This window comes from Amblyomma maculatum, chromosome 1 (genome assembly GCF_055883805.1).
Source record: "Amblyomma maculatum isolate TAMU_Amacu chromosome 1, ASM5588380v1, whole genome shotgun sequence".
Classification (NCBI taxonomy): domain Eukaryota; kingdom Metazoa; phylum Arthropoda; class Arachnida; order Ixodida; family Ixodidae; genus Amblyomma; species Amblyomma maculatum.
Window position 1 is genome coordinate 337,564,941 of NC_139344.1, and position 25,661 is coordinate 337,590,601.

General features: G+C 46.3%; 2 protein-coding genes across 3 annotated transcripts in view; both read right to left on the minus strand.

Moving 5' to 3' along the window:
• Nucleotides 1-1,507: 1,507 nt before the first annotated feature.
• Jwa (PRA1 family protein Jwa) overlaps nucleotides 1,508-25,661 on the minus strand; it is a 28,968-nt gene continuing 4,814 nt past the window's right edge. Inside the window, exons 5-6 of one of the 2 annotated variants that reach the window (XM_084588299.1) lie at nucleotides 3,633-3,712; nucleotides 1,508-1,725 (exon numbers count right to left, since the gene is read on the minus strand). In XM_084588299.1, the coding sequence (XP_084444425.1) occupies nucleotides 1,700-1,725; nucleotides 3,633-3,712 (106 nt within the window). In that variant the 3' untranslated portion in view covers nucleotides 1,508-1,699. The remainder of the gene's footprint in view (nucleotides 1,726-3,632; nucleotides 3,713-25,661) is intronic. The other variant, XM_084588306.1, reaches the window with a different exon arrangement.
• On the minus strand, nucleotides 8,853-10,778 carry LOC146207532 (uncharacterized). Its single transcript, XM_084588286.1, has one exon. It carries the CDS (start codon nucleotides 10,185-10,187, stop codon nucleotides 9,351-9,353), a length of 837 nt encoding a protein of 278 aa, XP_084444412.1. The 5' UTR covers nucleotides 10,188-10,778; the 3' UTR covers nucleotides 8,853-9,350.

Genomic DNA, 25,661 nt, shown 5'->3' on the forward strand with positions numbered 1-25,661 from the left:
ACAGGTCCCAATAGTTAACGATAAAATTTATAAAGAAAGCAAGAAAGAAGACTTCTCTATTGCGAACAAGACTCCCTGTGGGGTGCCGAATTCTTGCTTCTTTTTTTTTCCTCTCTCTTTATCTTATGGTCGGCATCAGCATTCTTATTTGTCCCCGATCAGTCGAGATTTCGTCCAAATCTCGGCGCTCGATTCCAAATAAAAAACTACATGCAGCTGGCCATTGATAATAGCACTTATAAGAACTTCGATGATACTGCTCTTCTCGGCGTTCAACAATTGCGAAACATTTATTTCGTCAGAAAAGGCAGAATGCAGATGGTCCTTGCTAGGTAGCTATCAGTCCATGGCTATTCGATGACCCGGGTTTGAACTCCCAGGTCTGAACTGACCAACACAGCCTCCCATTGTTCGAGAGCAGGAACTTGTAATAAATTTTATCCACCGCGCCCCTTTTCGAAAATCACGCGCTGCGATGCGATGGCCACCACTACGCGTCACTCTACACTGTGCGTGCCTAATGCGTGCCAACTGAGCGTCATGTGACAGTTGCGCCGCGATAGAGCGCTTTTCGGAAGCGGTTTGAGACGACAAAATGGCAACCAATTACTCCGTAAATAAGTGAAAATGCAAGGTCGCTATAAGAAGAGCAGCAAGTCTCTGATCATGATGTAGGTTTTTTTTTTTTTTTTTTTTTTTTTGTGCGCGTACAAATTTAAGGACAAGAAAGGCGAGACGTACACACACAAGCCTTATTTTTTAGCGCTTGTGTGTGTACGTCTCGCCTTTCTTGTCCTTGTCTTTGTTTGCGCTAAAAAACCCTACCTCAAGATGAACTACCAACACGCCCAGCAAGAAGTTGTAATGAAGCCTCTGGTCAGTGCGCGCCAACTACAAAAACAGCAATCGCAGAGAAACGGGGGTGTGTACGAAACAAGAAAAGATTGCAAAGGCGATATGTCCCCCGCATTCAAGTCACCGCACTTTCAGAATCACTGTGTCCCTCTCCCATTGCCGACAACCCCTCTCGGCCTTGCTTTTAGCTGTTCTCCCGAAGCCAGCACAGCAAGCTTGATGCAGCAATGAATATAAAAGCGTTCTGGGAGCGGTCCAACTTTCACATCGCCGACGTTTGAAATATGCGTCGAACATTTGCTGTGCATAGGCTGTTTTTGTTTTCTTTCTTCGTACCGGATATTGCATCACATTGTGCACAAATGAGACGAGGAGGCGGCGACGTTTTAAAATGATTCACGAAGAACCAAGGAGAAGCAGTTTTATTCACTTGTGCTTGTCAAACAAGAAATGCCACGCTTTTGGTATAAATTAACAATATACACACAAGTATATGCTGACCGCATTTTTCTTTTCGATTTTTGCGAAGCGAGCGGCTCAGCACACAGATTAGACGAGCGATATGCAGTCGACAATTCAGTTGTGCAAGAGATCAAACAAGCGAAAGTAAGAACGGTGCGAAGGCTCTGAAAAAAAAAAAAAAAAAAAAAAAAAAAAAAAAAAAAAAAAAAAAAAAAAAACACGCTGAGCTTGTTTTTAGCTGCACTCCCAAGAAGTGATGCACTTGGAGACGGTATGAGCGATATCTGCAATCCTTTATAGATGCATGCTGACATGGGGACGAGGGAAGACGGTCTCCCAGGGCCACATGGCCGTCGATCGGTCGATCTCCGCGGCGCCACCATCACCGGTTCCGGTTAATCTTCATACCTGGCCAGGAAAGGAAAGGCATTCGTTACGTGCTCTCTTTTTTTCTTTTTCAATTAAGCGCCGCGTTGAAAAAAAAAAAAAAGAAAGAAAGGATCGTACGCTGCTTTCGAATGAATGTTCCCCCTTTGCATGGAACTCCATCATTTCAGACATGGTTCCCACTCGCAGCCGCATTTTACAGTGCATAGGTGCACTACAATGGACTCAGAAAACTGCATGAAGGACTCCGCGATTAGCATCATGAAGTGAATGGGTTAAAGCCTCTCCTCTGGGACCCAAGGTTTTCGACACGCCGCAGGACACCCGTATTTGGTACACCTGGCATGTTCTACCCTGCAATACTTCCCTTTTCAAAGAAAGCGTCTTCGTCGCTTTAAGTTATATGTGACGACGCGTTATGTGGCGTGGCTGATTGAAGGCAACAATTAAGAGCAGGGACGCGCACATCTTATAAGAGAACGCTAAGCTTTTCTTTTTTTACCTGTCTGCCCCGTGCATATATTTCTATATACGTGAAAGCGAAAAATAGCAGGCAGTTTTTCACTCTTCCTTATTTTATTTTTTTTTTTTTTTGCGTGTACGTGCTAAACCTATGTAGGAAGAGTAAGGAATAATTAAATTTCTCTCCTGATAGCGCAGCCACTGCATATCTCGAACAAATAAGCCGCGCCGGCAATGTTTCGCTGTTACCGCTAAGCAACGCAAAAGCCCATACAAACACATTCCACAACAACCTTCATTGAATAGCACTTTCTGAACATTTGATGCAAGGATATGTCGTCACTTCAGGTGCAGCCAAATCGCGGCATGCAAGGCGATGGGCCATGCCGAGCTACTGGCCGCGGCGTGCGCCATTCTTTTTAATTACATTGTGAAGGCACTACTATGCGGGCGTGAAAAGGAAATAAAGAGGAAATGCGGCCGCGACACAATCTCCCCTCGTTTAAGATGCCTTCGAGTGCGCCTTACAATAAAAATGGTCAAGCTAACGAGAGAGAGAGAGAGAGAGAGAGAGAGAGAGAGAGAGAGAGAGAGAGAGAGAGAGAGCGCAAAGTCATAACAAGAACGCACTTTTCAAGGGATGCACGCATATCCAACAACGACAGATGACGTGGGATAGTCCACGGATGGAAACACGCTCGCGACTTCATTGTACATGCGAACTGGTAATAACCATTCTTTTTCTTTTCTTTTTTTTTTTTTTGTCACCTACTCGCGCGTTCACTTCTATACAGGCGCTAAAATAATTGCACGCAAGATTTGCGATTAAAATACACACGTGACTTCTGCCGTCGTGTAGTAGAAGTGAGGATATTGAAGTAGAATGGATGGATGTTAAGTGCGGTCACCGCCATCTTTCCACTAAATTTAATCCGAGCCTTTTCTTCTGTAAAAGGTATACAGTGTTATAGAACACTATAGTAAAAGGGGAACCCGCCACGAACATCGTTAACGCCTCCTGCAAAGTATGCGGTCTCCCGCTGACATATTTGTTCTTCTCTTCGGCAGATCTAGGTCGATGCTCGACCGTCCTCGATCACTAGCTGGTGCATGCATGTGGTCTTCTTCTCCTTACTATACCTAATGATCGGCGAGCGGGCGACGCGTGGCGGTATATTGGCTACAACGCGCCCGACTACGTCTAAGTTCATTTCAATATGCTTAATGAAAACCCGGTACACTTGCTGGCACAATATCTTCTTGCAATGAAATACGCGAACAGCGAAAAGGCTCGACGGCGAAAAGAAGTCGCGCAGAAAGGAAACCATCGAATCCGAAGAGATCGCAGCGGCGCCCCAATGTGCATGCACGCATGCCCGTGCACAATTTTTTTTCCCCGCTAATGAAATACCGATTACAGGTGTGATGAAATCGAAGTAAATATAGAGCGCGCAGCAGCAACGTACGTTGTCCGATTTGGGCGAACTTCCCTTCCAGCTTGCCTGCCAGATCGCTGCCAGCCTGAACAACCGTAGCGGTAGTGCGACTGCAAGGGGGGGAGGGGGGGGAGGGGGTGCAATGGGTTAGCGCAGGCTGTGTGCATAGGCTATGTGCACGACGTGGATGGTTACAAAAGAAAAGCTTTATATAGTGAACGTATGTATACATGTGCCCAAATAAGTTAGGAGGGTAGAAGTGTAGGCCAGTTGGTGAGACATAAGAAAAATAAAACCGCAGCAGGCACAGGACGGTGGGTGGAGACAACCCAGACAACACACCGCCCTGTGTTGTCTCCATCCTCCGCCCTGTGCCTGCTGCGGTTTTATTTTCCTTATGCCCAAATAGGTTTTCTGGTGACACGGAAGTATCGTCGAGATAATGCAGGCGTATTCTGTCCTGTTCGCGTAAATGCAGAGCGGACACTTCCATTCCTGTCTGCCTAACAATGCCTTTTTGTGACTTCCGTGCACCGAAAACTACAGCGGGTGCACCTATGTACGAGCTCCCTCTCCAGTCATCAAAGACCGCGAAGCGCTATGAAAGTTAGGCCTGGCCTTAGCTAAAAGGAGATCGAAAACTACTTCGCGAATGGCTTTCATCTTTCAAGGTATCGTGTAAGTACTTGCCATCTTTGGTCACCGCTATAGCACAGCCAGAATCTCGGGTTTTTTTTTTTTTTAATTTCGTCCTTAATTCGTAAAGGCCACGCTTAGCTTTCACAGCGCTGCAGCAATGCGAGACCGAGAACCAAGTGTGGTTCGCTTTGGCTACGGGAACTATAGCAATGAATCGGATGGTCGTGTAGCAGAAAGACATTTCCCACGGCTGGCCGCGCGCTAGCAATACCGGAATGGCACGGTGGTTCGTACGATAACTGCCTAAGAGTTCATATTGGCCATACGGAAAGTTGTGTGCGCCACCTGTGCGTTTTGGCACAACGATTTGTTTTGGCGACGTGACGATTTGTAGACCTCCAAGTTTCAAGGCATTCATCACACTGCATTCAGAAATATAGGACTAACATGAAGTTTACGGCAACTATAAGAGCCATGTCACGGATGCCGTTTTGTGGTGCAGAGCACAGCTTCAGCAGTGCTATGCACCACGAAATGTGCCCCCCCCCCCCCCCCCCTTTTTTTTTTTAAGCCTTTAATGGCTCATATTGTCGTCAACAAAAGCTGTCCGCGCGAGCTGTGCATCTGATTGGTCGACAGAGAAGTGAAGTCACCAGCCGCCAAATTCGAAGCGATCAACCAGCATCATCTTGTCTATCGTTCCTGCATGCCATCTGCAATCCCATACTTAAACGCGCGCCAAGGAACGCCACGCGACAGGAGCGATGGTGCACCGTCCAAACGCACACTTGTCGAAGAAAGTGTGACAGATACAGCGCCTTTCCTTTCCTGTAAACCAATTATAAATATATGTAGCACTGCAACGAACGCCGATGAGAGGCAAATGATAGGAGAGGAAGGGTAGGCTTTCGTCATTCTCTTCTTCAGAGACACCCAAGATACCCTGTATTTTTTTTTATCTTGTATTACTTCTCATTCTTATGATTGGCGCACAATGCCAGCAGCAAGGTGTGCTTGCGTAGACAAAGCGAATACCACGAGTACAATGCTTGTGCTTCAGACGCGGCGTTAGCACAAACGTCAGAAAAGCAAGCACGACCAAGCATTAGCGGTCTGCACGCTTATATATATATATATATATATATATATATATATATATATATATATATATATATATATATATATATATATATATATATATATATATATATTGTTACGAAGCGGCAAGCCGATGAAGACAGGAGACAGAGCATGACCGATGGCGATGGTAGATGACGTTTAATGAATGTCCGCGGGCCTAGCGCGATCGCTCCTGCCCGCGCCACTGCCCGCTTCTTCTTCCTTGTCGTCCGTAACAATATATATATATAATACACCACAGTGAGCACCGATTACTGTGCGATTTCTCGGAACGCTAATGCATATGTTACAAAATTTAAATGTGAGACACCTGGACAGCGTATATTTTGCGCGATGCGTCAGGTGTTACAGAATTTAGAAGCGTCTATTTAATTGTTTTAGATTCTTTAGGCACGGGCGCCGCATATAAGAGCAGAATTAGAGCGCGAGGAGCTCAAGAAGCAGCTGCCCCAGCCGTATCGCCAAACCGCAACAGGTTCATTCGGTGCAATTAAGCTGCGCATTCAACAGTTTACGGTTGCGTCGAAGCAAGCCCTTTGTTAAAGCCTCCCTCACTCACTCACTACGTCACTATACTTGCTGCGTAACGCGTGCCCCGATATACAATTGGCCGCCGTAAACCACGCTGAATTGAAGTCGCCGCAAGCCACCATGCTAACGGCCACTTGGCTCTTCCACTAAGACTACTCCCGACAATAAAGTTTTCTCTCTCTCTCTCTCACTCACGGCTGTTTCTACTTATTCTCTCACGCACCCACAAACGGTATGCTTTGGAGGTCCTCTACTTCAAGGTGCTTTTTAAGAGTCGTCTACACCATACGCGCACCCGGCATGTCCGCGTACGTCCTCCGAGAAAATGCATTTGTGGACTATACGTTTGCCTTTCAAGTAAAACAAATTCTGGGCAAGTTGATGCATTTCAACTAAAAGGAAAAGTTCTACAGCGCTAACAAAGACGAATAAGCTTTGACGGGACAGTTGGAGATCAGCGCCCGTCCTATCCATGTCTCATTGTTAGCGATGTGGAACCTCTCCTAGTTGTCTTTCAAGTTACAGACCACAGCTGAAATTTCCCCTCGAATACACCACTAACATGACCAATGTGATATGCTTTTGAAGAAGTTTCACCGCCCAGTAGATGTTAACAGTCGATACTTCTCAAAAGCGAGTTCTGGAATTCACGGGATACCGGGAAAACTGTATTATTTTACTTGGTAAAATTATTTTCTGCCTCATCACCGCCTCGTTGACGCTTGTGCAGATGCATAGACACATTACTATTGAAAAAAAACTATTTTAAAAGTTTTCCCGCCATTTAATTCAAACTTGTGACGTCATCACTGAAAAGAACGGTTTGCTGAAGTGAATGGCTGTATATAGCTCAGCTTCGGGGATCCGCGTCCAGAAATCGGCCTCAGGGCACGCGCTCTCATACCGAAATCGACCAGTTATGGCGATACATGTATTTTATGTTTTGGTTGTTTCTGGCGAAATTTCTGCGAGAGTCGTCTCTTTGCCCTAGGAACGCCACCACCTATCGATATAGGCAAACTTCAATTTGTGCTCATTGTCCCTCAACTCTGGGCCATAATGGTAGATACCGTATATATGTCCGCGTAACAGGTACAGTCTAGCGCGACTGTTGCGCAGGTTGCGCATTATAATGTTAAGCTCAATATATTATTTTCAGCCTTCTAGACAAAATTATCCGCGTTCGAGCAATTTATTCTGAGTGGATTAGTCCTGGCGTTGTCATGCACCCTCAAACCGCGTTAGACTGCACTTCTCAAGAACATAGTGCCGCTCCTTTTTCTTTGCTTTTTTTTTTAACGCAGAAATATACGCAGTTACATTAAACTTCGTGTGAAGTGCCCTAAAGGACAGCAGCCATGGTTAAGATATCGCAACCTATGTGACGGCACAAAATGTTCGAATGCATGCGTTGCGAATACAGTATACACAACGCGTTAAGACATTTTTGCAAAAAAAAAAAAAAAAAAAAAAAAAAGAGAGAAAAGAAAGCAGAAAGCACAGAGTATTTTGAAGTCCATGTTTTATGCTTGAAGTGATCCAGGTCAAACGATTCTTGCATATGGGAAGCTTTTATTGCTTCACAGTAAAATTACCGCAACAAATGCAGATGAAGGGCTCACAGCCACTATCTTGCTGGCAGTGCTCACAAGGCATGCGCCAAGCAAAACAAGAAAAACCTAATTAAAAGCAGCAGACTTGTCATCAACAATTACATACCGCGACAAAGCCTCAGCAGAAGAACGGTTCCTGTAATCTCATTCAGTTTAAAGCGAACGCAAACATTTCCCTTTGTAACATCGCCAGCACTCGCTAAGAAATTTCGCGATCAAGGAAGCAGAACAGAATCTCGATTAAACAATAAGGGAACACCAGTAGTTCAACATGAAGCACGCCTTCTGCAAGACCGAGGTCGACGCCACACTTGGGCATAAGACGGGGAAACTACAAAACTATACATGTATCTTAGACCGTCCATTTACTATCATAAGGCAGTAAACGTAAATTAACTTCGTGACCACCCCGAAATCGCACAGCATGCCCGTGCGTACAAAAATCTCAGTATCCGGCCTTTAATCCAAACTAAAAGAGCGGCTAAAAGACACTAACAAATATGACACAAAATTAGGCATTGAGTATTAGCTACTTTAGCATTACTCACAATCTGGAAACATGTTTAGACAACACCCCGTTCAGACGATGCTGCAGAATAAGTTCCGTAAGAACTCAGTGTTGAGTATCCAGTAATAACTCGCAACGAAGAGGGAACCACGGAATGACAATGATAAACTGCGCAGAGTAGATCTGGTCACAACTTCTGCACAATTGCGCATGCGCAAAGTAAGGCAAACATGCTGATACAAATGTGCGCGAGTCTCTTACACACAAGCGCCCATAAAAAGCTTAAAACGTAGTCTTGTGTCGATCCAGTCTAAGAGGGAATACGAACTCAAAATTAACGCTTTTTCTTTTCTTTTTTTTCATTTAGGAAACGCTAGCAGGGCGGTATTACCGCAGCACGATGTGTAGAAAAGTGTATAGAGCCCGTGAAATTATACTCCTGTTAGAATAAGGGAAGAAACATCAGCCAATCATGTGGCCACTTCTTTCACTCAGATACTTCGCCTCGCACTTATAGCTGAACACACAATATTGCTGAAATTCCTTTAGCGTAACATCGGGATGAGTGGACGTGAATGACCGCGATAAGACAGGGACTGGCTCGAGCTGGGCATGTCGCCACTAACTATCGTTACCAGTACCTCGGCAGCCTTAACCAGACTGCGCATATATCGAACAAAGAATTCTCGATATAATCGCATGTAGAGAGGACATTACGTAATCTACAGTCATCGATGGAATCCGCCCTGCGGGCTCCTATCTGCTACGCCCTTGTTCCAGCAAATTTCAGATGTCAGATTATACGAAAAAAAAAAAAAAAGAAAAGAAAAGTCATTATGGTATGCCGAGAATCGTATCGACGCAGTCCTGTTGGTCGTATTTATGCCCTGGTATATGCGCAGAGTTCAGAGAATGTTGTGAGCGTGGCCTCTAAGCAATTTACGTACAACGGTATACGAAGCCGAACGTATTGCAATACCTAACCCCACTACGCATTATCACACTGGATTGACACAAGAGTCGATAGAGTGCAACAATTAGTTCGCAAGGGTGACCCACTGCAGCACACAAGATCTACCAAGCAGCAAATGACGAGCGCCCCTCGGTCTCCAGCCTACTGCAAGCGGTTGTCCTCAAGTTGCACGGCTAATTGAGTCACTCACAAGACGCTCGTGCCAATGATCTTGCTATCACAATCTACGACGCGACGCGGTCGCCAACACCGTCCGCCAACCTCACCGTTTCTCCAAACTCGTCCGGCACGCACTGCAGTCAGCACGTGCACCACAACAGTGCCAGTCAGATCACGCACGGGTGTCAGTTCCAGGATCGAGCAGTGAGGCCCCCGCCGGAGACGTCCGTGGGTCCCAGCACGTTCTGTAGCTCGACGATGTAGTTGATGGCCATCTTGAGCGTCTTGATCTTGGACAGTCGGCGACTGCCGTTCTGCAGGCGCGGCGGTATGGCGCTGCGCAGCCGGTCTAGTGCCGAATTGAGACGGTGCATGCGACGCCGCTCCTGATGGTTCGCCAGCGACCTGCGTCGCTCCAGTTCGGCCTGGGACAGGGCCCGCTTGCGAGCGCTGCTAGCGCTGGACGAGCGTCGCGCCAGCGTTGAGGCTTCGACTGCAGCGCCAGAGGTCGCGTCTTCGTCTCCTTCCGCCGGAGATCGGCCGCCGGTGGGAGTCGCCGAAGAGTAGCCGGCGTCCAAGCAGTCGGGGCAGCTTCCAAAGGCGCAGTCGTACGCCGCTGCAGCGGCGTTGTACAGGAAAGAAGGCGGGGCGTCGATGTAGCTACGGTCGTAGACTGCGTACGAAGACGTGCGGTGCTGATGCTCCGGCAGGACAGCGCAGGGCAGTGCCAGCTCATCGAGAGGATAAAATGAGGCCGTTGCGGCAACGTCGGGATAAGGCGGTCTGTGCATCAGGACTGCCGCTGCTGCCGAAGGGTAACAGCGCTCGTAAGCTGCTCCAGTAGAGGTGGACGGGTGGCGATGCTGGTACGCTGCGGACACGTCCAGAGCCGCGACCTCAGCGTCGGCAAACATGGGAGAGAATCGGGCTCTTATTCTTCTAGTGCGAACTCCAGGACAGCGTACGACGAAGTGACTCCACGAAGGCATACGCTCTCCAAGAAGCATGCGCTGCTGGCCCATGAACTCGGCATCGCTAGCTCAGCTCTTTTCGATCCCACTTTCTCTCTTTTTCTTTCCCCCTTCTTCGTCTCTGTTCGACGATGAGGAGCGTCTGCGGCCGCAGGCTGCAACCGTAGCGGTAACAACAACACCACCACCGCCCAAAGGCACGCTGAACTTTGTCCCGCTATGCAAAGGAGCTCTCCTCAGGAAGAGGAGAGACTAGGGAGAGAGGGGGAAGGCAAAGGAAGAAGCTGTCGACGTGGCCACGCTGGTGCAAAGGGCGAGCAGACACGCACGCCGGACGGAGGCGTTCGTGTTTACTTTGCACGGTGTTGTTCGCGAGAGGGTAAGTTCGGTGGTGCTGGCTCTAATTATAAAGTCTACGCTGTCGGGAAGAAAAAGCCTCCGGAGAGAGACAGCGGAGGCAGGCTTATTGGACGAACGTGCCTGGCTGGCCAACGGCGGCGGACGAACTTCCCCCGTTTTCTGCCCTCGCTTCTTTTGCTGCGCCGGCGGCCGACGCCAGCGTGGCGTAGCGTGCGTGGCGCGAGCAACAGAAAAAATAAAATAAAATAAAAAAAAAAAGATTGGAAGCAACAAAAAGAACGAACGGAAAGAGGAGAGGGGGAAGACGAGCTCCCCAAAAGCTTCGTGTTGCTTCCAACGCCTCGGTTGCAGCAGACAGACTCTGAAGAGAGCACGTTTGGCAAAACATTGCACGCGCAACCCTCGTCGCGGCAGCTTCTTTGGTTATACGAGGAAGCCGCCAACCAATCAGAAGAAGACGTGTAAAAAACGAGAGGAAGAACGGGGTATGCGGAGAAGGGGGGGGGGGGGGAGCAACCAACGCCTTTAGGAGGGAGGCGCACACACGCCCACTCGCGCTTTTTCTCTCTCAATCCGGGCAAGACAGTGTGATTGGAATACGCCGTAAGCGCGTGCGGGAGATCATCGAAGACGTCTGGGACGGCGCCGAAAGTGGTCGGTCACACTGACAGGAGGCTGCACGTAAAACGCGTAATCAAAATTAATAACCACTTTCTCGGCACTCAGACGGATGACAACGCAGTTAGAGTAAAAAAAAAAAAAGAATGCGTTTTTGCTGGCTTACGTGCGGTATCGAAATCTTTGAAAAAAAGAAAAAAACCTCGGGGCCCTTCGCCACTCTCCTTTGTTCGCGCACACTTCCGGTGGGCGCTGCTTATCAGTAGGCGCGCGTGTCCCATTGTCTCTATTCCCTTTCCGGGATCCCCGATAGCCACTATAACGGCCAGATGTCGCCCACGGCGAAACTACGCACCCGTTTCAGGTGTTTGCACGCAGCCACACGCAGCGACACGCGTGAAGGAAAGGGAAGACCTGAGGGAAAAAAAAAGGCATATCCCGCTCCGTCCACACATGGTCGCGGTGCGGAGTGTCGCCCGCCCACCCATGCTGCGTTCCCGAGGTTGTTGCCCCGGCCAATTAGGCGACACCGTCGCCACCTTGGCTGCTCGCTCGGCACACAGCAAGCTGTAAGTCCGCAAGCTTGCACTGCAGTACACCCGCATGGAAAAGAAAGAAACAAGGCAAACCAAACGTGCCTCCGCAACAAACAGCATGCCTGTTTTCGGGCGCCAAACACAAAAGACGCGTTTCTCTCTCTCTCTCCTTTTCATTCTCCAGGTCATGTGCTGCCTGCGCTGTCCGTGTACCTGCTCGCGGCGTCAACATATGGGACGACGAAGGAGCCGAGAAGCGGCGAAACGCAAAGCTTCGTTCGCTGATTATTCTACGACACATGTGGCGCTCCCTGCATCTACCTGTCGAAGGGTGTAACAAAGCTAAGAAGGCGATCGGAATCTCGAGCTGAATGAAATGTTTACGCGAGACCCGACCCCAGACGGCGCACGACTGACATGAGAAGGTGCGCGTTGATTGCCAAGGTTTCGAGATGCGTTTACGAGACCGGGGGGTCTCGTATCGCGGCACGTTTAGAAACCGACGCTGCCGACAGCGAACCATCTGGATGCCCGAAGACAAGAAGGGCAACGTGTTGCAGCGTTGTTCGTTGGGTGCCCCCGTATGGCTCCTTTATGTGCTAGCAATTAAACTGCAAAAGGCGGCCAGTTTAGAGATTATAGGCCCGCGAGTTCAACTCCTTGCAACAGCCCAACCTCGCGGAGTTATACTGAATAAAATCCGCATAAAAAAAAAATAAAAAAGACGTACACGCAAGCTGACCTTCAGTTTGCTCAAAATTAGAAACAAATAAAAAAGGCACCCGTAATGTTTGGTATGAAGTAAATCCTAACGAAAAAAATCATAATAATAGTAAACGCGTTTTCGTACTACTATGTTACTAAACTGATTTTTAGCTGCCAAAAAAAAAAACAAAACGAAAAAAAAAAAAAACACGAGAATTACGAGCAGCTGATTCCTTAAAACAAAATAAAGAACACGACTGTTTCATCCCATTTCACCTCTAGGTTTTCTTTTTCAAAGCCAAGAAAATTCACCTTTGGGAAACGAGGAAATTCAGTGTTCAGCGAATGCTTAATGGCAAATCGGATTCCGCCTCCAACAAAGTCCCTTCAAGCCCATCATTCTAACGGCCTTCAGAAAAGGAAGAATTAAAGCCCCGATGAAATCGGCGCAAATGAACACGCTACTTCTGTAAAGGCCGTCGAAGAAGCGTGAAGGAGAAGCGTACGGACTGGCGTCGTTGTTGCCATGCAGGTGGCGGCAGTGACGTCAGTCTGTCAGTAAAAATGCGTGAGTAACGAAAATTATTGGGACAACAAGGTAACGAGCCGAAGGGCAATTTCGCGGAAGGAGGGGGATTACGCCGAAGTTCGTCTAACTGAAAAATTTCCGCAAGTAGTATTCTGTTGTTCATAAGGAAATTGCGTTCCCCTGCTTGCTCTTACGTAAGGAGTCCCAGCTAATGTGCTCCGAGAGGATGATGTCCACACACTTGTCCGGAGCGCTCGAGCGGTGCAATGGATAGTACACTTCCCATGGATCAACTCCACATGCTTTTGAGAGCTGTATCGACCACGCCAGGCAGCGGCGATTGTCATATATATTCACGACAGAGCGCGTCTTCCGAACGCTCTACGTGTATGTGGACGAGTGTATACGAGAGAAGTGAGAGACAAAAGCACAGTAAGTGTTGTTTTGTAGGCGACAGGAAATCATCCACGTTGCGTGGAGGTGGGAACCTCTTGTTTCGTTGTCTCTCAAGAAGTGATCGCGCAAAATTAATTAGTAGCTTGTGGATCTACCGTGCATTGTATAAACGAGTCCAGGAATCTGGGACACTTTTTTTAATTTTGGGTCAACTGTGGGATATCGTAAGATACTGTTATGCACACGCTTGTGGGAACAGTCTAAGCTTCCAATCCGTGATAAAAATTGGCTTCCGGCTTTGTCCTGCACACTCAAAAAGTAATTAAGACTGCTGTGGAAGGGGTGTGCACGAAACAAGACAGTGTCGAAAGCCAGTTTTCTATTCCCATGCAGTTTTCCGAAGGAGTTGTCTCCCCCGCTTCGACTCCCCGCTTTTTTCAAAATACTTTTGTCGACCTTTGGTTGCCTACAACCCCTACTAATGACACCCCTAATCCATCCACTCTTCTCTTTTTCTTCCTCCCCATGCCGTGACGTCTCGCACTGAAACGCCGTAGAGGAGCGTGGCGGTGCGAAGGGACGAGGAGGAGTGGAGTGGTAAAACGTTTATTCGCGATAAAAGAAAGGGGAGGGGGGATATACAGGAAGATGGTGTCTGCGTGCATGGGACCCGCTTTTTGTGAATCCTTGTTACTTTATTTTTGGTCGCGCGCACTGACATGGGAACACTGGCACAAAAGATAAGTCCTGGAACTTGAAAGACAAAGTTACCCTCGCCGCAGTAGCTCAATCCGCTGTTTTCTCTGCATGCTTCCTCTTAGTGAAGTTGACGGTACCACACTGAAGAAAGTAAATATCATCATACTGAATAAATAAACAAATTAAACGAAAACAATTTACTTATGTTTGAGAAAAGAGTTCATGAAAGCTACAGCTACTTTACGTGAATGTAGGAATTAAAGCTCTCTATTGCATGTTCGAAGTAAGTGAATAATCGAATATACAATTTTCATACAGTTTTGTCTAGTTACTATCGGCCATGTAGCCAAGAAAGAGATATTCGCCCGCAATCACGAGGAAAAACAAGAAAAAATAAAACCCTCTATGAGGAAACATTTTGGCGTTATATCTGCTTACATCCTTTGCACTGGGCAGTGCACTGAAATTAGAGGAAAACTTCGGCGTTGGTAATTAATTATCCTGCCAAAGTACCTGCAAAATAACGCGGAGGAGTTTGAAATGCCTAGAGGTCTGCGAAATACATAACTATGCGATACATAATTATGCGGAATCACGTATGTCTTTTATTGTAGTGTTCACACACAGTCCTTATATGCTCTCAGCCGGCTGGCATCAGACGAATTCGGTTTCTGACCGTGGAACAAGCGACAGAGAAAATTTATTCACAATCTTTCGTGCAAGTGCATAAAACCAAAAAGACATCCTTCACGCATTTGCTAACTGCCAGTACATTTCGGTGGTTTCCAGCATTCAAAATACAGTCATGAAATGATCTAATTAGAGAACTAGAAATTTTGCTGTCATTGCGGTCCTAAGTATCGCGGAAAAAATGCAAATGGGTCCTCCGAAATTTCATAGCAGGCGTCGTATAGAGAGCGAGTTTCCATTAAAGAGGTGAATACACGAAAAAATTTAGTTCCCATAATATTTGTCCGTGATTCGTTCTACATATTGGCAGGTGTCATAATAACGGGCACGACTATGCTTTCTTTTTATGTCCCTGATTTAAGAACAAGCCATATTTAAAGAGACATTGCGGACAGCTCCATTCAGTCATTGTTCTCGGTGAAAGTTGGCTCTTTTTCGCTATGTCACCTCTGTGTGGCAGAAAAGGATGATTTATAGTCGAGAAAGTTGAACTGAAGCATCTTTTCGCCAGCGGATGTGATTCATCATAGGTTAAGATATTGGGGCGTGCTTTAAAATAATTTTGTGGCAGCTGTGGAATATTGCAAAATACTGTATGAACGTATTGATGGAAATGGTCAAACCTTCCTATTCATGTCAATTTTTTTGCCTCTGAAGTTTGTCCTTCGCTGTCGATAAACAAGTCAGACTGCCACATAAAACGAATGAGGCGCGTTTTTGAAAATCAATAGCAAAAAGCCAGAAGCCTACCAAGGAATGATCTGCGGATATATTGGTTGTTATCCTGAAGTTGTACAATATGTCAACAACTATGTTCAAAAACTATTTCCCAGAAAATGTCCCAAATTTCTGGGTATGATCCTAGGTTGGGAGCACGAAAGACGTGAAGAAAAAAATGAAAGTCCCTGTACTTTCGCACCCATGCAGCCTGGAACCGAGCGTGTCACTTCGTTGGTCACTTATCAGTCATGACTGTGACGCACTGGTCCATTTATTTACAGGTTGCCAAGGAATTCGACTTTTTCAACGGTTTCTGCACAACACGAGGCTTCGTAGGCGACTGAACGCTCCTGACAAACTATACGAACCTTCCTCGCTTCCTCTGAACGCCTAGTTTCTGGAAATACTCCCATCGGTGAGCGGCGCAGTTTATCGAGTGCTTTTCGAGCGTTTCTTGACGACTAATTTTAAAACTAGCAGCTTATGTAAAGGTATTTGCTGCATAATGGTCGTGATGTACCTTTGCAGGAGGAAGTTGTACAGTCGGACACTTTTTTAGAAGTATTTTCCAAGCAGTGAAGAGTCGTCAATAGGGGTTGTCCGCAGTGGGAGAAGGACAAAGGGATTCTGAAAGCGCGGGGACTCGAAGGCGGGGGAGATAACGCATTTGCAATACTGCATGGGAATAGCGACCTGCATGGATTTCGACACTGCCTTGTTTCGTGCACACCCCGGTACTGCTGCGCCGGAAGACAAGGGATAGGATAAAGCATGCAAGGGCAAGGACGCGCCCACAATTCCTTGTGCTGCAATCAGCGTCGTCTGCTAGGCCATCCTAATTAGTGCGACGCCACCCCTGCTCATTAAAGGCTGGTATGTATCCAGCCCCAAGAAGCTGCGACTTTTTTTTATATTATTATTATTCGGCTGCATACAGTGCAGTTGATACTTCCGATTAGTAAAGCTGTGTGCCCAAGAAACTAGCTGCGATCGTTGCTTACGAATAGCTAATAGAGAGGACCCTCAATATCGGCGTACTGGGTTAAAAAAAAAAAAAAAAAGAATCCCTCGAGAGGGCACCCGCAAACAAAACTGGGTAAGATCGAATATTTTAGGGGAAACTCCCAAGGTGGGGTAAATTTGTAATAAGGGAGTAATTACTCATTGGCATCCACCCAAGCGCAGTCATACGGCTACAAAGAAAAGATATACAGCTTCCTCAGAAACCTCGTAGTTAAAGAAAAATTCGCCCAGATCCGGAAATCGAACCCGGGACCACCGCCTTTCAGGGGCAGTCGTTCTACCGACTGAGCTCACCAAGACGGCCAGCAATCAGACGGTAGGGAAAGAGCGAATTTTTCTTTAACTACGAAGTTTCTGGGGAAGCTGTATAGCTTTCCTTTGTAGCCGTATGGCTGCGCTTGGGTGGATGCCAATGAGTAATTTCTCCCTTATTACAACTTTGTAAGGTCGCTTTATAATTTTGGAGGGACTTGACCACCGGAGTCTAGTGTCATGCTTAGAACGTTACGCGTTAACATCAATCAAAGCAAAAACACACGCAGCAAATGGAGATGGCGGCAGTCCAAACCACGCTTTCCGTCATTCTTGATAAGCCTGAGGGCGGCTGTATACAGTCATGATAAAAAGTAAACTCTCTTTCTGGTTTCACTCCCACCTTCTTCCCTTCGATTACGGCGTGTTCCAGGCGTCCATGGAGAAAGTGTGACAGATACTGTGCCTTCAATTTCCTGTAAACCAATTATAACAAATTGAAGAGCCCCGCCACGGTGGCTCAGTGGTTACGACGCCTGACTACTGAGCCGGAGTACCTGGTTTCGAACCGGACCGCCGGAAGCTGCGATTCGATGATGGCGGAACGGAGAGGCGTCCACGTGCTGTGCGATGTCTTTAAATACCCCGTGGTCGAAATTACGCCGTAGTCCTCCACTACGATACCTCTTTCTCTCTTTCCTATTTCACTCACACCTTCGGTGGTCTTTGCGCGGGAGACGAAGTGGTTTGTGGTGTTTCACGTTCAGAAGCAACTGCGGCTATGAGGGGCGTTTTAGTGGAGATCTGAAAGTCAATTTAAACTACCCGTGAATCCTTAACGTGCATTTACATCGTTTAGCACGCGAGCGTAGTCCCTGCCTCTCGACGACTAAAACATCAGGGAGTGAACAGACTGTTTTCATCGTTTGGATCAAGCTTTTGTTTTTCCCTAAGCCCTTGAAGGGCCATTTGTCGCGCATTTTACATATTTTTGCGCACCTAACTTCCTTCTCGGATCTGCTTAGATTAACGCTTGTTCACTTACGGATGCATCCTACGGCACTTTAGCTTTGCCGAACGCCCATGCCAACGCCGACTGTTGGGGCGCATTTACAAATTCTGGGAATTTTCAAATGAGTGCGCATTTTTATAGGGTCATTCCACGTCATTATTCGCTATCGGCCTTTGATTTCGTTCAAAAAATAGTGGCTTTCTATTTACCCGCCAAAAGCAATTTTCTCTAATGTCTTACAGAAAAAAAAAAAAAATCCCGTCAAGTGATAGGCCTTTTATTTTTCCAGACTAGTGCAAAGCTATATCACATAGAAAAAAAAAATCAATATTTTTCTTGTATTTCCTACCCTCTAAACTCTTTGTTGAAGACAATGTACATGAGTTAAATGAATCTTTTTTTATGATGTGCCAAGACATTGCCTGGACAAGGTTTTTGTGTTTCTTGTAGTTCGTTTTTAGTTCAAAACGCTCTATCTCTGAACTTTAAACAATTTCACACGACATTCGTGAGCAATATAAGGCTTTTAACTGACTCGTTATACATTAACTATACAGAAAAAAGTTTACACTAAAAATCAACTGAATAATGTAAAAGAAACGGCAAGGTTAAGAATAGGTGTATTGTGCTGCGTGTTCAGACGAAAATATGTGCTCAGTACTAACTGCAAAAATGCAAAGCAGTTTATTTTTTTGATCTGCAATTTTAATCGAGGGTTTTGATGTTTTAGTCGGGAAAAAATATTTTAGAGTTGGAGCCCCGATCACGGTTGCCTAGCACTGTCGCTTCACTGCAGAACACAACGTTGACGTTGCCTTGCCGTGCATTCACGTGCTCAAGCGCTGCGCATCCGGTTTTGGCGAAGCCGTACGCTTCTGTGTTTGCAAAAGCTGTGCTCTGCAACCGTGCGAGAGTTGCAAGAGCGGAATAGGGTGACCCGAGGGGGCATCGACAGAAGCTACTATGATCGCCTGAAGAGACGGGAGTCTTGCTTCTCCAGTCATTCGCTTTTCTCTTTTCTTTTTTTTTTTTTCACTAAGCTCTGTACCTAACACATTTCGACGTGCTCCCGAATGAGTACTGAGTTATGTAATTTCAACAGTCCTTATTATAAATACAGAATAAGGCATTTTGTGCAAACACCGATGTATCTAACAAATTAAGGTGTGTTCTACATAAACACTAACATTATCTATCAATCAGTGCGTGCGTGCGCGCGCGCGTGCGTGTGTGTGCGTGTTAATTTACGTTTTACAAAAACAATAAATTACAATAACCGCAACCACGTATGCGCGCGTTGTTGCTTTGTATACCTTAATAAAATAGAGGCTTTGCAAAAGTACTTGGATGTGTTGTCCTCATCAGCACTGCCGAATTGACAACGGAGCTATCTCTTGCCCGCTACACGCCACGTATCACAGCTGCCTTGCTTCCCTCTGCCTCTGAGCAGTAATCATGCAAGCCGCTGCCGGCTAGCTTCAAAAAGGAAGATCGAATGATACCTTAACACGGGACCTCTGTTCTTTATGGAACTATTCGGTTGTGCCGTAGAAAGCGTTACGAAACTCGGGCTGGGAAGCGTGGAAGCAAGAGAAAGAAGAGGAGCAGAGGGTGTGGCGGAAGGCAGCCGTGGCGAGACTCCGGTCTTCCGGTCATATTCGCTTTTGTGGATACCCCCTACCCAGTCGTTCGAACCTATCCTCGCACCTCGAAGAGCGTGGCTTTTGCAGCATGAAGTAAGATGCCGGCTTCGATCAAAGCGGATGTGCAAAGCAGGGAGCAGTCTGAAATCTGAACAGCGCCAAGGCTTGTTCAGCAGTGAAGTGACAGAACGAGACAACCATAACCGGTATGTTGCGGCACTATCAGCATTTTTTTTTCTCGACTAAAGCAAAACGAGAGGCAGGCATAATAACAATTACTGAGCGAAATCTCAATAAAAAGCAGTGAAGTGACAGAACGGGACAGCTATAACCGGTATATTGCGGCACTATCAACTTTTTTTTTTTCTCAACTAAAGCAAAACAAAATATAGGCACAATAAGAATTCCTGAGCGAAATCTCAATAAAAAGGGCTACAACCGTATCTTGCATTTTCGAAGTGAGCATCTCAGTATATTTTCGTCTGAATAAGCAGCACAAGGTAGCTTTGGTAACTCTGGCATTTTTCTGTGTATGTGTGTGGACATTACTCCATTTAATTTCAGTGTGATTTTTTCCCCCTCTAGTAAATGCTACGGCGAGCCAGTTAAATGCTTTATATTGCTCACGAATGTCGCGTGTACGTAGAAAAAAAAAAAAAAAAAAGTTCCAAAATGGACCGCTCTCGGCTACAAAAACGAACTATAAAATCACACACACACACAAAAAAAGACGTGCAGGTAATGTCCTCAATATGATAAAAAAAATTCCACCCCTTGTACATTGGCCACAAAAAAAAAAAAAAAAAAGGAGGGGGGGGGGGGCGGAAAGCAAGTAAACACTTTTTTATGATTCTTCCCGGCCTCGGCGGCAGCTTTTCGATGGAGGCGAAAAGCAAGGCGCCCGTGTGCTGTGCGATGTCAGCGCACGTTAAAGAACCCCAGGTGGTCGAAATTTCCGGAGTCCTCCACTACGGCGTCTCTCATAGCCTGAGTTGCTTTGGGACGTTAAACCCCACAAACCAACCATCTTCTTTTCTTTTTTTTTTTTTTCTCTTTTTTCGGAGGCCAATTTCGGACTAGTCTGGACAGTTCAAAGGGCTGTCACAAATGACAGGAAATTTCCCCCCTCGGTTAGACATCAAAGAAAATTGCTTTTGAGGGTTCAATAAAAAGTCACAAATGATTTGGACGAAATCAAAGAGGCTCGAGTTCAAACATAAGTGCATTTATCATGGACTGACCCTATAACTAAACCACGTGAGAGCGGCCAGCAGATACGATATTGTACTAGGTGTATTCCACAAGTAAATAAAAAAAAAAGGGGGGGGGGGCCCTGCAAGTCTTTTTTGAAAAGCAGATGACAGGGTCGCTCGCTTGACAAGGTTCCACTCTAGTCCGGCGGTGAATCGGCTTTCGGTTGCCTTTCCCAGTCATATTTGTATCATTACGCGGACATGACTATTACGGGGATTCGTGGTCAGTGAGGCGAGTGAGAAGACAGCAAGTGCGAATTCCATTCGAATGAGCCGCCGGCCACTGCAGTGCCTCCCACGCGATAACACGGCACACAGTATGACAATGGTCCCTACTCTCACCACTCGTCTTCGCTACTCGGGATTCTGGCGGTACGGCACGTCGCTCACTGTGCAATCAGGACGAACAGGTGTGAGAACCGGCGCGATGCTTATACGTAATCCGCTGTTCCGAATTTCTTGTGGTCTTTAACAGGTGACAAAACGCATTTCAATTTATCGCCCCTCTATATTCACCCGCTTCTCTGCCTTTGGGCTCCATCCAAGTCCACCGGGTTACCCGCAATCCCGCTACGATGCCCGTTCCCAAAAGCTGCTCCGCCCTAACCTCTCTCTTCAAACTTCCCTAAAAGGTTGATTCAACATAACATGCGTACGCATTCAATGAACAAGCTTGTCTCATAACTGTTGCCACTGGTATAAAGTGCTAAACGTAGCGGGTTAGTCGCTGATCACGCTATATTTCTGTTAACAATACCCTATTCTGTTAACAATGCCCGCTTGGTGAGGATGTTTATAAAACAAAATCCCTGGGTTTTGCAGCGCTAGCACTACAGGTCATCTACTCCGCCGAACAGGCTTTGTCTGTTTGCGTGCCTGTCTGTCCAGTCCTCCTTACGAGCAAGTCTTTCGAACCCGAGTAATTTCTAGGCATCGAGTTGCAAAAAAGTTTTCCCCTCGCTTGCGTCATTAGTTGCCATAGAAAATGCGACGCCAGAAGTTGTCGAGAAACCGAAGCGGAGAGTGGGAAAACGGCATGCACAACGGACACTCCTCCGCCAGGGCTCTTCCTCCCTAATCACCTCTCGCGCTCCACTGACCTCAATATGGCGCCAAGTTTGATCTCGTAATCAAAACTGCGACGCAACCGTTCTTCGCGCAGCGTTCCGGGTGGCGTCACCACATTTCGCTGCTTAATAAGCCCGTACCAGCCTACGTCACAGAAGACGTATTAGGTGCACGTGTAATACCAGTGGTTCGGCCTGGTGGGCAAAACATCGGATGCGGGCGGCGCGGTGTAGGTCTCATGCCCTGTTTTTCTTAATGCCGTTCACTTGTTGCGTGGCCGAATGCGACAACTGATCGGAAACAATGAGCGGCGTACTTTTTTTTCGTTTTTATTTTCGTTTTTTTTTCTCTTTTTTTTTTTTTTTTTTTTTTTTTTTTTTTTTTTTTTTTTTTTCCAGCTTTGCAAGCGGCACAAAATGAGGTTTGGAGGCATGCAAAGAACGAAGCGATAGACGCCATGCGTTGACAGTCTCTGATTGTATTTGAGTCGTAGGCAAAGTTTTGCGTGCATACTACTTGTGCATTCGCGTATTTTTAGATGAACGAAACACTTTGTTTGTTTTACCACCCTTCCAAACCAATTGCTCAAATACCGGGTGGTATATGCGACTGCTGGCAGTCCTGTAAGAGCTTTTCGTGCGCCAGTCGGCTCAGCGGATCATGTTCAAGAATCCGTCATCAGACGGCTCCAAAAAAAAAAAAAAAACATGTCAGAAGCATGTGATCGCCGAAGTACAGCAGAATACAACAATGAGACGTACAGTTTATCGCCTTCGAGCGCTGTGCTGATTTTGGTGGCATGATTTAAGTACATTCTTGAAGATTATACAGCGCCAGCATAAATGTTATTTCATGTATGCAATATTGTGTCGTTATTTTCCATGCCGCTGGTTCTACCAATGTGCATCACATTTGTTGGTCCGAATTGCACTCACCCTGTGTATCAATGGGCGGTAGAACGAGAGGCTTGTTCTCGAAAATACGTATATTGCAGCACTGCCTCGCGACCCACTCACGTGAAATTATCAGCGGATGTAGAATGCACGCTACTAACAAATTTCCGGTGACTGAATTACGCTGCTAGTCTGAAATTTTTTCCACCGCACACTCGAGTCGCGTTAACTGTTCGTTAGGAGGTTACTTCTAGCAGTAGCATCTTGTCTTTGCAAGACCGAACGTGATTTAAACGACACAAATTAAAAATGTATTTACTTGACAGAGGAATCCTCCAGCCAAGCACGGAGCTCGTGCGTACGCTGATGCCTTCGCTCCCGAATGCCCACACTTCGTGGCGTTTAATCAAAAGTCGCTTTTGGGAAATGTATATTTAAAGAAAAAACAACAACGGTATCGATCGACATCTGCAGTAACTTCAATTATGTGTATGGCCTACACGCTTAAAACGTTTCGTGAAATTTTAAGGCATCTTTATTACGAACCACGCCTGTTCTAGGAACACAAAAATATCACCGAAGTGTACGTTTGCCGAACGCTTGTGATCACGTTTGCAGGTGCGAATCATGCACTGGGGAGTGCCGCATACTTGTGCTTGATCGAAATATGATTTCAATGCATAATTTGAAGGAAAAACTGCACATCGTCGGGCAGCTCCCCGACGCTCCACAAGCAGGGAGACGGGGCACAAAAGGACGCTCCAGTAAACCGATTTCCTCCCGGAGCGCCCACCCACCTGTATTAATTCTTGGCGTAAATTTGTTTGCTAACAGGGGGAGGTCCATTGGCACACATCTGCTAGTCTAGTTAGCGATAGGGATTCGAACCGACCTATGCGCCTCCAATTGTGTATTCTAATATCCTCACTACGCCATGTGACCTAGTGCAGCACGCGTTTTGAATCGAAGTAGTTGCGCGAGCGATATTTCGCCATGATATACGTAAGCGACAACGAGGGAGTAATTACTCGTTAATGTCCACAAAAGCGCAGCCATACGGCTGCAAAGGGAAGGTTTTTCTGGGGCAGTCGCTCTACCAACTGAGCTAACCAAGACAATCAGCAGGTCAGATTGTAGGGCGAGAGCGAACTGATCAATAACTCGAAGTGGGCACGGTGTTGATTGCCCGGGTGGATATCAATGAGTAATTATTCCCTTATTTCAAGTCTACTCCACCATGGGGAATTTTCCTAAAACATTCTATCAACACTGTTCCCACTTCGAGTAATTGATCAATCTGCTCTCGCCCTACCATCCGACCCGCTGACCATCCTGGTTAGCTCAGTTGGTAGAGCCACTGCCCCGGAAAGGCGGTGGTCCCGGTTTCGATCCCCGGATCAGGGTGAATTGTTATTTAACTATGAAGTTTCTGAAAAGCTGTATAGCTTTCCTTTGCAGCCGTATGGCTAAGCTTGGGTGGATGCCAACGAGTAATTACTCCCTCATAACTCCACGTAAGCGGTCTTAAGTGCTTTGAATTTTTTTTTTCAAGCTTTCTGGCGTGCTGTCCACTTAATTATTTAAATGCGCGATAGATTATACTATACATATTTACACTCGGGAGCAATTTACCGCTGGGGCAGTTTCAGGAGCGGACCCGGGCTCACTAGAATGATAATGCACCAGGCGTGGATTTAACCTGCGGGACTGGGCAGCAGACTAATGACATTTGTAATATATCCTGACCCTTCATGACATTCTGAGCTGCAAAAACTGCTGAAGAACTGCAGGGCATGCTGTATCAAAATACGAACCTGTAAAAACGGTAGAAACCCAACTTTGGAGAACAACACTCAAACATTAGCGCACACAACCTTTCACAGTCTGCAGACCTCTTGCGTGTCCAAGAAACACACACAAAAAAGGCAACAAACCACAAGTTGATGCCAGTGACTCAATAATTTTTGAAAGGTAACTGAACTAAGGCTTTTAGGATGAGCACGCGGGCGTAATCTTCAAAGCACCAGTGCGTCTGACGTAGAACTCTGGCACTCTGAAAAGCATGACCACGTGATCACAAGTTCGCGTCAAGTGTGAGCGACCTTGTACATAATTACTATAAAGAATATCAAATATCTTGTAATCTTTAAGTGCTCCTATATTTAGTAGTGTAGTAGTAGTAGTAGTAGTAGTAGTATAGTATCAGTAGCAGTAGTATAGTAGTAGTAGTAAATATTAACTAGAAATTATCTCTTTTAAATGCAAATGTGCAAGGCTGTGCATGAAAGTAGTAGACAAGTGCAACAATTCTTTTTTCTTTTTTTTTGCATTTTACTATTCAACATATATCATTTATCCATCTTTCAGGTTCTATGCCCCTCTCCTAAACTTCCTTTAAGCGTATAATTAAAAAATGGAGCAGAAGTGGCCTTATGGAGAAAAACAAACTGATCCTATCAAGTGCAATGGTGCCACACTGATTTCCACAGGTACAGTCTTTGTCATAAGTGTTGAGCCCAGGCGGTCTGCTTCAGAGCCACTTCATGTGGCTTGCAATACATTTCCAGTGCTCCGAATCTCTTGATGCTAAGATTTTTTGTCTTAGCCTATTCGATGGTAAGGACCTCCACTAATGCTAAATAAGAGCCACTACAAGGCTCAGAGGCAAAACCCCTGGACTCTGCACTTTTGACATCATAGATATAATTCCTGCGCTACACAGTCTTTAAAGCGGTCTCCACAGCTTGCTGAAAACTGCTTTGTAGTGAGCTTGATTGATTTTTTGAACAGGCAACAACATAACCATAAAGTACCTCAAAGGCAGTGCTAGAAGTTAACGTGAACATGTGAGATGTTTGCATAAGCTTTTGTTATCACAAGTTGCAGTCACGTGGACCAAAAGTAGCCCAAGAAAAAAAGCGTCGGGAGATCTCCGTGGATGCGAACCAAGATTTGAATCTAGGAAACAGTGTCAAAGGCACAAGCGCCAAATGTCAGGCATGTTGAAGGCATTGCAAGGGCAAGACCTTGAAGTGCAGAAGTGCAGCAGCGATCAAGTTCTGTGGGTGAGGGATGACCGAGATGCATCACCGAGATGGAGTTCATCACCTGCCGCTTCTAGAACATGA

Coding starts and splice junctions, on each gene's coding strand:
- LOC146207532 (XM_084588286.1), bottom strand. CDS start 10,187: ATGGGCCAGCAGCGCATGCTTCTTGGAGAGCGTATGCCTTCGTGGAGT.